Source organism: Carassius auratus, chromosome 37 (assembly GCF_003368295.1).
Source record: "Carassius auratus strain Wakin chromosome 37, ASM336829v1, whole genome shotgun sequence".
NCBI lineage: Eukaryota > Metazoa > Chordata > Actinopteri > Cypriniformes > Cyprinidae > Carassius > Carassius auratus.
This window is the reverse complement of record NC_039279.1, coordinates 5,407,187-5,421,893: the sequence shown is the minus strand read 5'-3', so window position 1 is coordinate 5,421,893 and position 14,707 is coordinate 5,407,187. Positions and strand designations below refer to the sequence as shown.

General features: G+C 36.4%; 1 protein-coding gene across 1 annotated transcript in view; it reads right to left on the bottom strand.

Annotated features, from left to right (window-relative positions):
* Nucleotides 1-5,488: 5,488 nt before the first annotated feature.
* The window catches only part of LOC113056479 (ankyrin repeat and fibronectin type-III domain-containing protein 1-like), a 63,851-nt gene continuing 54,632 nt past the window's right edge, over nucleotides 5,489-14,707 (bottom strand). The window contains exons 21-25 of the mRNA XM_026223277.1: nucleotides 13,774-13,915; nucleotides 13,334-13,502; nucleotides 12,467-12,633; nucleotides 8,231-8,444; nucleotides 5,489-6,831 (exon numbers count right to left, since the gene is read on the bottom strand). Of these exons, the coding sequence (XP_026079062.1) occupies nucleotides 6,074-6,831; nucleotides 8,231-8,444; nucleotides 12,467-12,633; nucleotides 13,334-13,502; nucleotides 13,774-13,915 (1,450 nt within the window). The 3' untranslated portion in view covers nucleotides 5,489-6,073. The remainder of the gene's footprint in view (nucleotides 6,832-8,230; nucleotides 8,445-12,466; nucleotides 12,634-13,333; nucleotides 13,503-13,773; nucleotides 13,916-14,707) is intronic.

Below are 14,707 nucleotides of genomic sequence, written 5' to 3'. Positions count from 1 at the left end.
TTTTCAAGTCTTAGGCTTTTGTCATGTCGATAAATATTATTAAAATGTAAAATAATTACAAACAAACTGCTTAACTCCTTATTTTTAAATAAATACAAATAAAATATTAAACAGATATCAACATTTACAGTTTTCAGCCTTTTAAAAATATAGAAAATTACAGTAAAACAGAATACAGAAAAATATATTTTATGAATATCTCGGGCTTTTTTTAAATAATATATTCACGTTTTTATTGTTTTGTTAGATGAGTTTGATATCTTTATAAATTGATATGAAGCATGGTGAACAATGTAAATGATTTAAACAGGCCAATTGACAATATATAATTAGGAAATGTTAACCTTATAGAGATTTAATACAGATTTTCAAATACAGAAGTTTATATTTTATGAATTTTTAAAATAATAATTATTTTTATAATATATTTATATTTTTATCAGTTTTTGTTATAAATGTGTTTAATTTTTTTTTTTTTTTTTTAATTGATAAGAAGCTTGGTTTACAATGTTAACAACTTAAAAAAACGGTCAAATAGCAGAGCCAAACAGAGACTGTGTTTGTGTTTCAAACTGAACTGACTGCGTGTTAGCTACGGCGAAACTGTAACTTTCAAATCGAGCGTTCAAATTGCTCTCTTGTTAGATCATCAAAGGTCTTCACAGGGAACTAAACAAAAATAAATGAAATTTTTATCTATCAGGGTAATGAAAGAATCAGGAATATTTCGACCTCGAGTTGGGAGGCCTTCTGATCCGTCATTAAGATTAAGTGAACTTCAGAGTCAGATCAGATGTTGATGGTCATGGAGGCGCGACTGGCCTTAGCCCAGATATTCCGCGAAAATCAAAGGACAAATATTCCCCCAGATGATTTGAAACACGTGGATCTCGCCGTCAGTTAAAGGAAAGAAATGAGATTTTATTTGTACATTGGAAACGAACTTAAACTGGCGAATATTGCTATCAAGGAGACGATCTGATGATTAGGTCTGAAATGACGCAGTGTTATCAATTCACAGCTAAAACTGACAGGAGCCTGTTTGAATATGGTAGGCTATCTAATCCACCTTGCAGTGTGTCCAAGCACACTTCCATGGTTACCATCGTAACACAGTTAAACAGTCATTCGTAAAAATGACAAAACAGAACGAAGGAATCCTCAAAAGTATAACAACATACATCAACTGAGCCGCAGTTCACAGGTTAAGACACTTATTATGAGTGACATTTAGTGCTAAGACAGTATGGCGTCTGTTGATCACAAATGCATTAATCAGTTCATGTTCTTATGGAGGACTCTGGAAAACAGCATAGCTCTTTATTTGGCTCTCAGAAATGTCTCTGTTCACCGGTAGACTGAGCCGGTCCCTGCGTTCTGTAATTCTAGCCGGAGGATAGGCCATTATCAAGGCCCACAGATTCCTTCGTCACTACAGTCGGTTGGCAAGCTTATCTCAAAAACATAATTTCAGCCCACTTCCTTTCTTTTAAATAAGAACTCGCATTCTACTGGCGCCGGACACTCGCAGACACAGGAGCAATCCAGAAAATTGCTCTAAGGTCAATTTAAACGTTAAAGAGGAGCACGGGAATATCATGGGATGTCTGAATGCAACCAAAAAAGCCATGAACAGTGGCACCCACTGATTTTATTTCAGAATGTGTTTCAGAGTAAGCTGATATCAATTGAGAATGATTTAAACAGAACAGCACACAGCTCACTTTGATCACATTTAACACTTCATTTTCTTTTTAAAACATTTCATAATTGTACATTTTGACTGGTCTGTTTGTTTAAATTCTTAACATTGCAAATTAAGATTAAACAGATAACAAAATAACAATATATTATACAAATATAATTAATATAATTATTAGAAATTATAACTAAAAAGGTGCATAACTTGTAGTTTTCTGCATTTTAAAATCTGTAAGATTAACATTTCATAATTATACATTTCGAGTAACATTGAAAATTAAGATTCACATAAATGTCTTTCTATTTTAAAATCTGTATTCAACACTTATTCAACAGTTGTATTCAACAGTTCCCAATTATTAAATCAATCTACAGTGAGCCAAATGTTGAAAACAACGAAAAACCATGAAAGAAAAACAAAGAAACTCAGATTGGCCTCAAATGAAAGAAATACAAATAAAATATCATAAAATATTTACTCTGGAATGTTTATTTTTTTATGACTTAAATACATCTGTCACAACGTCATTTTCGAGATGCATCACAAAAAGCAAACAAGTTACATCAGAAACTTCTATGACATGGGACCAACCATCAGAAATACAATACTGAAATATATTATTTGGATCAATAAATCCATAATGCAAAAATATACAGATATGATGCTTTTTAATTGTTTTGGCTTGCATTGTGCACAGTATAAAGGTATCAAGACAAACATACTAAATCATTTAACAATAATACGCTAACTGGAAAGAGTTCAATGATTTAACTGGAAGGTGGAATATGATAAATAATGCCTCATGTGTGTGGGCTTGTGTTGTGTGCATTTTACCCACAGGATCTGGAGCACCAGCTGACATCACTTACATTTCTTTACACAATCCTTCACAGGAGAAACTCCAGTTGTGACATTTTTTTTTGGAAATCAATTTACATTTTGTGCAAATACCATTTTTCTTTCATTTGTAAAAAACATTACAAACAGTAATAAATTGTTAAAACATTGCAGCAGACACATTCACAATGTTGCTTGCAAAAGCTGCCCTCTTCATTCGGGGGGAAAAATATCTCACTTAACTACAGGCCGTACATATGGATTATGTGAATAAATATATACTATATTCACAATGAATCTGTTAGGTAATAATCATTGCAAAATGAATGTGGTATAGTTTTACAGAATTACTGATGCATTACTAAACAATCTACCTTTTTGGTTATGTCCTTAGACCATAACTTGCATTTCATTTAAAATATCTATGGCTTTATTGATAAAATGAGGGCTGTGATATTGGTCATTATGTTTAAAGAACGATCCACTTCCAAATCATTGAAATATTTATGAATGTGTGTTTATATATGTGGCACAAATTTGCGGTAAAAGCAAAGAAGGTTCCTATCTCTGCAAACGGTCAAAAGTGGTCCGATTCAAAATAATCCAGCTACCAAACTCTTATTATAGTAAAAGTTGTGGAAAGCAAATGTACTTTATGTATTAAAAGTGCAGTTTTTATCATTCCTTCAGACGGTAAAACATAAGTGGTTTTCTTTTCCTTTCATAACAGTGGGTTACCCAGCATAAATAGGAACAGGAACAGACAAATTACAACAAATCTTCAAATGTGAACAATCACACGCCACAAACCACCATCATATGGTAAACATCACACAACTCAAGGTATTTTTCAATGAAACACATTCTGTGGAACAAATGTCACGCACTCTTTCCTTAGAACTACTTACCAGCTTTTTCAATTGAAAAGGGCTCGTGTTTGGTAAAGTTTGTAGTGACGGGATCATCTTACAGTCATCCAGGGTTTCTGAACACTGAAACGCAATCGATTAGAAACAGATGTAATGTGAAGTGGGTGATGCCACTTCATACATCAATAGTAAGAGCAAACAATGCTTAATGGGCAGTGAAATTAGCGGATACATCAATCTTTCATTGCAAGTAAATACATAGGTGATTTGACGGTCAGTTAAAATTCGGTTTAAGTCCTTTCTCCACCTAAAAACACCAAAACAGTATGTTTCCAGAAGTAGAAATCCCATTCATTTTCTCCACAGAGACCTTGATTTTCATCAATAACCTTTAAACCTTTCAAAATAGACCAACCAGATGTTATTAAATCAATTATTTATTTATTTATATATATATATATATATATATATATATATATATATATATATATATATATATCAAGTGCAAGGTTGGGGGTTCGATTCCCTGGGAACACATGATAGGTAAAAATTCAGATAAAAATAGCCTGAATGCACTGTAAGTCGCTTTGGATAAAAGCATCTGCTAAATGCATTAATTTAATTTAATTTTAATTTAATATATATTAAACAAGTTTATATATATATATATTAGGGGGGTAACGATACGCGTATTCATATTGAACCATTCAGTACGAGGCTTTCGGTTCGGTACGTGGTACGCATTATGTACCGAACGGTTCGTTGGACTAATTAATTATATTTTTGAAATATAATGATATGCGTTCAACAAGGTAGCCCAATAACCCAAACGACGTAACAGGCAACGCCCCTGACACCCTCGAAGAAGAAAAAAACACCAACTTATATGTTTATGTTAGGCTACTCAGTCAGGCGCTCGCTCACTCAGTACGCGCTGAGTGAGCGAGCAGTTCATGCACGGTACGCGGTGTCCAATGCGTTTAACAGACCAGAAATAGAAGATCCTCCAATAACCAACAGGTCTGGTGTTTGGGTGCACTTTGGATTCCCTGTAAGCCATGGTGATGGCAAGAGAGTGGTGGATAAAAAAACAACGGTATGTCGCATCTACATGACAATAGGGTACACCAGAAAAAAAAAAAAACACCAGCGGGAATACTTGAAACATGTCAACTCATTTACGCCGACATCACTTTAGTGTGTCAGTATCTGGGAAAAGACGAAAACAAGGAGAAACATACACGCAACAAACTATGCCCGCAGCATTTAGGCCGACATTTCCAACGGATTCAAACAGGGCAAAAGACATCACCGCGGCGATCGGTAGGCTTCATTTACGTGGATATGAGACCTTACTATTTACCATTCATTCTATCATCACCATTATAGCTTACAGGGAATCCAAAGTGCACCCAAACACCAGACCTGTTGGTTTTTTGGAGGATCTTCTTTTTCTGGTCTGTTAAACGCATTAGCCATTTTGCAACGAGCCTTCAGCGCGTACTGAGTGAGCGAGCGCCTTACTCTGTAGTGGAAAACGCAGGTTTTAAGAACATGCTTAATGTAATTGAGCTCCGTTACAATATTCCTTCACAAGCCCATTTCAGCCAGACTGTAATTCCTGCTTTGTTCCAAATAACATAAGCCCTATAGAGAACCAATTGAGTAAAAACATTTTTTTTATAAGGAGCTGTTTTTGTTTTATACAGTATGCTGCTAATAAAACACATTAGAAGATGGGTAAAGAATAGCTCCATCATTGTTCAATGTAAAAAAACAAAACATACTTTGTTAGTTTTAATAAATAATTTTTTTTTTTAAAAATCAAGGAAATTTATCTGCCAATTTTTTCATTTTGCTGTATCTAAAACGTACCGAACCGTACTGAACCGAACCGTGACACCAGTGTATCGTATCGAACCGTGAATTTTGTGAACCGTTACACCCCTAATATATATATATATATATATAAACTTAAGTTTTTTAAATTTACACACACACACACACACACACGCACACACACACACACACACACACACATATATATATATATATATATATATATATATATATATATATATATATATATATTATACACACACACTTAATACCTTACATAAAAAATGTATTCATTTAGTTTTACTTCTAATCAATGGATTAGAATGTTTATGTTTAGAATGTCATAAACTGGTTTAAATACAATTGTAGCTTCTAATCAAAAAGCTGTAATATTTAGAGCTAATTTGGGTTTTGTTCATGACTTCAAAATCTTTTAGTCTGAGGAGGCTTTTCAACCCCTATGGTGATAATAAATGGGAAAAATACATTCCGAACAAAGGCAGCTGAAAAAGTGGGCGCTCACTGTTGGGCTCTATTGGCTGAGGAAAATTTCAAGTTCTGAGGAAAAGCAGTGCTTTGTTTCACGTTGCATTGATAATCAACATTGTAACAGTCAGAGCCATGATTAATGAGTCCCGCAGAGTTGACCAGCAACTTCATCCTCTGCAGAGAGGATGCAAGAATTGATTAGGCTAAGTGTTCACTCATTACAACTGTGAGTTGTTGTAAAGTGTACAGTTGGAGAGAAAAGGGGTGTTTTGGAGCTTAGAGGCAATTTTAGTACTGATATATCCCCATGTCTACATGATGGAATGCTTATATCATCCTAGAGAGTGCTGCTGAGGATTTCCGACACTTGTTCATTCGTTTGCTCATCCGAATCCATGTCCTGAGCTGTAGTGCCGTATCCCGATCCGGCCTCTCTGGCTGCAGCTCCTCTCGATCCCGTCTCCACCTCCTCCCAATGTGGGGCATCTCTGCAGGGTGACGTCTTGCTGCATGACTCCACAAAGATCCTGCGAACATTGGGCTTAGACTCCCTGAAGGGTGCCCTGTATTCATCCAAACTGTAGGAGGTAGTGGGAGAGTGTGATAGGGAGAGTGGCGACTCCAGTGGCAGGTCGATATCGCTCTGTCTGGTGTAGATGCCTTCGGATAGTGAAGGAGTGTGACTCTCGCTCTGTACGCGCAGCCAGCGGTGCGGCCCGCCAAAATAACTCCTCTGGGGATGGCTTTTGGACAGCAGCTTACGTTTCGTGGGTGGATCGGCCAGGAACTTGCTGCGGGATGGCTTGTCTGTGGTTTTCACAGAATAAGAGGACAGCGATAGGTCCTCCATGTCCTTGGTGCACGATTCGGTTTCCAGGATGGACTTGGAGCAAGTGCTGTATTTGAGATCATGCATCTGGAGAACATCAGGAGCGCTGCCGCTGAGGACATGCACAGCCTGATGGGAGAGATCCTGAGCTGAGGAGTAAACTAAGTCCAGGTCACGAGGGCTCAAAGCATCACTGGAGTCATAGTCACTGTCTGTGGGGAGAAAGACTTCCGAACAGCCCTCTTCATCTGAACCCGGCTGGGATTCTGCATCAGATGGGGATTGAAATAATAAGTCCATTAGAAATAAGCAAAGTGTTCATAGCACTAGACATGCTTTATTAAAAATCCTTTGCCTTTAAAATCTGACTGGATGAACCATGTTCAGAGTCCATTGTGGAATAGGCAATATACACCCCTGTTAAAAAGTTTTTGCCTTTATTTGATCAAAAACACAGTATTATTGTGACATTTTTTTTTTTCAATTAAAATAACTTTTTTGCTGAATTTTCAGAAGTTATTACTCAAGTCTTCAGTGTCGCATGCTAAAGGAACATTTCTTATTATCAGTGCTGAAAATAGTTTTGTTATTAATATTTTTGTAGAAACTATGATACAAAATATATAACACAATGATATAATGAGAGACAGACAGACAGATATTGTAGATGATAAATTACTTAACTCACCTGAACTTTTGCACACTGGTGTTTATTTATAATGTAGAAAATAAAACTGCTGGGATATCACATACTGTACTGTCAACCATTATATAATGCAATATTGTTTTGTTAAATGCATTTAAAAGATACTATTAAGTATCTATGGTATATAGTGAAGAATCATGCATAGGTTCTTTCTGAAAGATCAATGAGAACAGTTTTAATTTAAACAGCGGCAGGTTGGTTGAATACACATCCTCACACATAATGCAATAATTATAATCCCTGGGAAAATTGTCCTATCATCTGTTTTTAATTTTTCTTAATACATTCAAAATAAATGTAAAGGCATACTTTATCAGCACTGCATGTTTTTTTTTTTTTTTAATGCACTGAGACACTGGTAAGATTTGGAATCATTAAATCATCAAAAAATGGCCTTAAATTTATTGCCACTCTGTGTTTTAAAATATAAAATAAGCAGTTTGTGATTTGTGCAATGCCTTAGACAAATGCAAATCTATCAAATCAAGACATGGCGCAATTGGGTCTTATTAGAACAGTAATGATGATCTGTGAATTATCATAATTTGCCAATCCTTAGTGATACAGTATAGTTTGAAACCCAAATTTCTAAGCATCACAGGGAGCGTAATCTGTCATTTCATCTTTTTCTTGAAAACTAGTGTCTTTTGTTATATATTTATTTGCCACAATTTTATAAACTCTCTTCCCTTTGAACACCCTGTAATGCTCTGCAAAACACATGGCATCTCAAAGCTTTAATACTGAATGTTTTATCATATCAATAAGCGTGTTGCATTATAATGAAGCCGATGCACTTATGCATTTCTTACAGAAACGTTCTTTTGTGCTGTCAACAAATACCACGTTCTCACTACTGCAAATATAATACAAATTTGAATGCAACACAGACACGCAGTCAAGCACCACACATATTTTTATGCCTGGAAGAAATGCAGCTATTGAAAAACAGCATTTACCAGCTGTGGGCTTTCGTCTCCTCATTTCTGGAGAGGGCGAGGGAGTGGGCACGTAGTCTGTGTTAGAGGACATGGAGTCATTCTTCTGGACAGGAGGCTCCACGCTGACATCTACTAACCAGGTGATAGGCACCCAACCGAGAGGCTGTTTATAGCGGGCATGCTGCAGGGCATTGGTGATCCAGCGGACGTCTCGCCACATCTCGTCCGATTGCTTCAAACACACAAAGGGAAAAAAACTGTGAGGCTGAATGCTCTGTTATTTCATTGGAAATGCTGAAAATAAAGTTAGCTTGAAAACCAAAGGCTGCTTTTTAAATGCTGAATCGACATAAATGCAAATTGCAGCTTTCAGTGTGAGAAATGCGGTATTTCCCCCCACACAAACATCACAAAGCTTTTCAAACCATTAACGCGCATCACACAAAAGCTTCAAAGGAGGCCACAGCAAACTTGCTGTGAAGTCTGAAGGTGCATGACCGTGACTAATATCACAATTTATTTTGTGTCACCTTCCCCTGTTCACCAATCACAGCAGGTCAGAGCTGAATTGTACATATTGCTCCTGTTTAGTGTGCAGAAGCGAAATGAGAAATAAAATGTGTTTTCAATCAGAGCTGTTAACCGCCATGAAGTGAATCTTCACAACTACCACTTTCATATTTTCCATCCTTGGGACGTACTATAGCAATTGTATTTACAAGGAGCTTATTTCAAATTGGAAGGAAAAAGGCTGTACAAAAATGAAGCAGGGTAGATGAAAAAAAAAAAGACTCTGCAATCTGAGCTTTTTCTAGCAAATGCCATGTGAGATCCATCTTATGGGAATGAGCCTTGACACCACAGGATGACTCCTTTGGAAAATATGCCGGGCTTCTAATGACGAAGAGGGGACTCCAGTATGACAAGGGCAATAATATGAGTTTCTTTAAGTTGTGAAATAGACTACTTGAACTAATAAATGTTTGGCTGATCCTGCAGGATGGGAAATATTGCAACAAATTAAGGGAAAATAAGAATAAATAGGCATTGTGGCTTATATATATCATACACAGTGCTCTAATTTAGCAACTCTCAACCCAAAAATTAATCACAGGTCTGTTCTGATAGAGCCGTGGACAGTGGGGAAGAATAATGTTCAAATGGAAATAAAGAAAATGTAACTGAACTGCTATTTAGGATAGCAAAAGTTATATTTCTGACCGTTATTAAAGGAATTAGAAAATGTTTTCCTTTTTATGTGCGTCAAAGGGATTTTAATGCAAAACATTTGGCGAAAAATATTCAAATATTAGATATATCGGTAACACTTTAGAATAACGTTCCATTAGTTAATGTTAGTTAATGTATTAATTAACATGAACAAACAATGAATAATACATTTATTACTGTATTTATTAATCTTCGTTAATGTTAGTTAATGAACATACAGTTATTCATTGTTAGTTCATGGTAATTCACAGTGCATTAACTAATGTTAACAAGCACAACTTTTGATTTAAATAATGCATTAGTAAATGTTGAAATTAACATGAACTAAGACTTATAAATGCTGTAGAAGGATTGTTCTTGCTTAGTTCATGTTAACGAAAGTAGTTAACTAACATTAACTAATGGAACCTTATTCTAAAGTGTTACCGATATATCCAATATTGAGAGGCTGCTCGTCAGCCAAGGTCCATTTCAACTGGGCCAGGACTGCATGGAGAAATAATGTTAAATGGAAATAATAAAATGCATCCGACCATGTAATCATGCATATTTATGACAGCAAAATGATTAGGCCTGACCGCTAACAGGAATGAGAAAATGCTTCCCATTTTTATATGTATTAAGGGCTGTGAAATCAAACTCAACAGTATTACGATGCAAAATACTGGCAAAAATGTTTACAATATTAGACCGATGCAACACGGCTATAATCTACATTTATACTCAAGCTATATAAAAAAAAAAAAAACAGTTATTGACTGTCAAAGAAAACATAAAAATTCAAGAGATATTTCAAACTAACAGTCAATCTTTCCTCTCAGCCTGTCATATTAACTATTTTAGTGTTAAACTATGTCCATTGTAAAAGTCCATTGGACTGTGAGTAATATCAGATTAACTAGTAGTTTATTTCACTCGCATTATAGCAGCAAACTTGTAAATCTGCCAACTTAAAGCCATAATGTTACTACTAAGTAAATTTGAGTGTCATGGAAGCTCCATCTCAACTATACATCTTGCCATATGCATCTGAAATGTGCATTTTGCGGTCTGCCGTTAGCTCTTTGACAGGACCACACAGCGATACAAACCTGCCCTCTCGCACGAGAGCAGAGCGCAAAGCACTTTCCACCAGCATGCCACTCTGACAGACGTGGCTCTTTTCTCATTCGCCGCCTCCTAGAACGTTAAGGTTTTCACGCTAATTGATGCCACATTGCTCAGCCCCACGCACACATTCATGCAGTAACACTCATTGATCTGTATTATTTTTTTCCCCTCGTCGCTCTCAGGCGCTGTGTAATCTGTGGTTAGTGTGCTGCTTTTTTCCAGCGCCTCTTGGACCTGACATCACACAAACACTCTTGTGGTTTTGTGGTCAATCTCAATTAATCGTCCAGACCGGGGTGGCGGAGAGGGATTATTTCAGACCGGCACACTTAACACATGCCTCTCTTTCAAGTCAAACTGTAAGAAAGCCTGCTGAGCTGTTATTGAAATTTCGACACAAGAAAAACAACTTGTTTTACAGTTTATACGTCTAGTAGTTATGCTTTATGACATCAATAAACTATCCTAATTGGATTATTAGTTTAAATTGTTTTTGTAGTTTGATGTTTCCAACACTCCCAAGCGGCTGGGAATAAACATGTGATCCTCAGGAGTAAAACATGAATGACGTATTGCTAAAAGTTGTAATTGAAACAACACGAATGGGGCTAATAAAAGGGAATGAAGCAGTAAAGCATAATTTCAGATAGTGTACAAACAATTAAAAAATACTAAATAGCAAAAATAAAAAAAATAAAAAAAACAAGTATAGCACTATTCTACACACCTGTTTATTGCTATACATCATGTTATGCATACATTCTTACAAAGTCACTGCATGCATTGGCATAAGACTGAATAACTGAAATTACCACATTCAAATTCCATTCAAACGTTTGGGATCAGTAAAATCCTGAAAAAATTTAGTTTACACAGACAAAAAAAAAAAAATTGTAGCTCAATTGTTTTCGAATTGGATAAATAAACAGCTTTGGTGAGCATAAGAGACTTATTTCAAATACATTAATAAATCTTACCGACACCAAACTTTTGTAACGAAGTTTACTTCTCATTTATTTAAGGTGATTAATCAATAGTTTTTCAGAGACTGCTGAATTTGTGAAAACAAATTATTTAGACCAAAAACACTGTTAAGCTTGGCTATAAAGATGCAAAATGCTTGCAGTGCAACAAATTATTTAAATTGGGAAGGAATTGATTTGTTGTGATGGATGTTCAAAGCAAGTTCACACTGACTGCTCCAATTACAATGGAGATTCTTTTGCAAATTATTCCTGAACTAATATAGTTCCAAGACGTACAACAAGCTGTACAAAACACCAATTAATACAGATCTTATAAAACAGCTATTTGAGAAGTATTGAAGAAGAAAATGAACACGAAAACTACACATTCAGCTTGAAAATATATATTCTTGCACGTCATCTGAAAACATATTGCTGTAGAAAAAGCATAAGGTGCTAAATTGTTTCTATTTTGTATTATATTTATGAGTCCAGGCCCTTGTAAAAGTATTTTATAACTTTTGTAAAAAAAAAAAAATGTTAAAAGAAGCTTGTTAAAAATGGTGTTGCTCCATTAATATACAATATAGAGCTGAATTAGATTTAAAAAAAAATAATTGTTTGTCATACACTTTAGGACAAGAGATGAAAATAAACCAAAAGAACAAGTATATATATTTCAATGTCATCCAAAAGATATTGCTATATTAAAAGTATTAGCACAAGGTGACTAATTATTTACATTTTTTAATAATATTTAGTCCAGGCCTTTTTTTACTGCACTTTATATTTTTTGTAAATAAATAAATAAAAATATAAAGGTTATATAAAATGTGTTGCACCATCAATATTCAATATGATACTGAATTATAGTATGTAAAAATATAATTTCTAAAGCGGGAGAGGGGGGAAAAAAATCACAAATCATATTATCCTTCAAAGACCATACCTGAATGTAGTCCAATATGTGCTGTTGTCTCTGTTTGGCTGTGGACACCTCAGAGTCAGTGATGGCCTCTCTAAAAGCCTGCTGGGTAATTAGAGCGTCCAGATCCAGCACTGAGGACAGCCGGCAGTACAGACTGATAAATTTCTCCTTATATGAGCAGAAGTGAACTGCACATGGGAGACAGAAATATATAACACCACAGTTAGTAATGGACAATTTAATATAAGGGTAGTGAGATAAAATTGCATTCCTCAAATTGACTTCAATGGGTGGTATGCTACATGAAATTGAGACCCTACGAAGGTTATCATTAATGTCCCCCAAAAACACTGACAAATCTTTTTAAAAGATGTTTTTGTAATGGAAATCTGTGGGTGGTTTACAAGCGTATGGTGTTTGGGTTGAAACTACCTCACAGTATAATGTTTAAAAAGTAGTTTGAAACTCTCCCCACAACAGCAGCTGAATAAGCTACTAAGTGTTCTAACTGGCACCACTGCTAAGCATACAAGCACACGCTTTGCCTTCGCGTCTGAAAACAAACCTTGCTATTTGAATGAAAGTGATCTGCCATTCTTTAAAACACATTTTATTGAATTATAATATTGATTACTTGTTTAACCTTTCCTTATTTTACAGAGTCTGGGCTCAGCGTGGGGGGTGGATGGCTGTTTGGCTGGCTGTGGTGCGCACCGCCACCCCGCTGGTGTCTCTGTGTGTGTGTGTGTGTGTGTGTGTGTGTGTGTCTGCTTGATTTACTAGAGGTCCTGAGGGAGTGTGACTGGAGGCAGAGGGGGGAGGAATCTGTGGATTTTTATAAGGCCAACTGAGCTAATATTGTAGGGGTCGAAACAGAAGCCAGTGTACCGAGCTCAAACATTTGAAGAGGGAGGTTGAGGAACCCCGAGTGTGGTGTGTAGGGGTTGGTCTGTCCCGGGGCAGAGCAGACGTCGTCTGAGGCAGGCAGCAGCAGAAGAAAGGACACATTGTGACCCAGCTCCAGCACCTCGTGTGTGTAAAGACGGAAGTGCTTGGCCTGTGTGGGACACACACACACACACACACACACACACACACACACACACACACACACTTTAAATCATGAGGGTCAAAGGGTAACAATGTTATGCCATAACTTAGCATCAATCACATCTGTCCCCTCTAACCATCCATCCATCCATCCATCCATCCAGATCTCAAAGGATTAAGTAAAATATATTGACAAACTTTTATATATAGAATCTTTTTGGGATGATTGTGGTGCTTTACACCAATATACCACAGACTTGTCCTGTAGACTGCAGTACCTGGTGGAGAGGTAGATTGATCTGGTGCAGCAGACTCTTAATGGCTGTCTGGAGCTCAGAGAAGAGGAGGCAGTCTGTATCCTGATCTTCTCTTTCCACCTCCACAGGGCCAGACAGTGACTGCAGCCATTCCCACTCATTCCTGGGTGGGAAGAGACAGTGTTTAGTCAACATACACACAGCTCTATATCAAGGCTTCCAGTAGTGTCCTCGACAGAGTGGTTTCCAAAGGCTAGTGGGATGGCATGTCTGATTTTTAGGGTAAAGATTAGTGAGATGCTTGTGGCAACCACTAAACCACTAAAAACTCTTCCTTTTAATCTGAACATTTTACACCAAGAAAAGTGCTTAATTGTCCAATAATGCTAAAACAGATGCCTAGGAAAGCGACAATGCTTGGGTATTTGTTGCAGAGAGAATTTAAAAAATGTATTGCAAAGAGAATTAAAAAATAATTATTACACTATTATCTGTGACAAAATATCCATAAACCTAAAGTATTGAGAAAAAAAAAAGAATTTTACAGCTAGGTAAACTGATTTAAAATTAATTTAACTTTCTATAAATTTCATAAAAACTGAAGGATGAAAAGCATCAGCTCATAGTATGCAGGTAAGATGATGATGGGGCAAAATTGAGTAATTTGGTCTTAGTCTTGAGGACACCCTCAAGGCTAGATTCTATGGGGTAGGTTGGTGGAAAAAAAAGGTGAATTTCTTTGCTCCAGAGGTTTTCCTCGAGCCATGAGTGGGCATCGTCCAGTGTGAACCTCCCACTGACTTCCACAGTCCGGCTCCATAGTAAATTTAGTTTTACTGCCACACAGAGCTGCAGGATAATACCCTCCCTGTCTCTAGCTACCTACCAAGGTCCACACCATGACCCGAGATGAAAATAAATAAATAGCTCCTTTACCGAACAAAAACAAATAGCA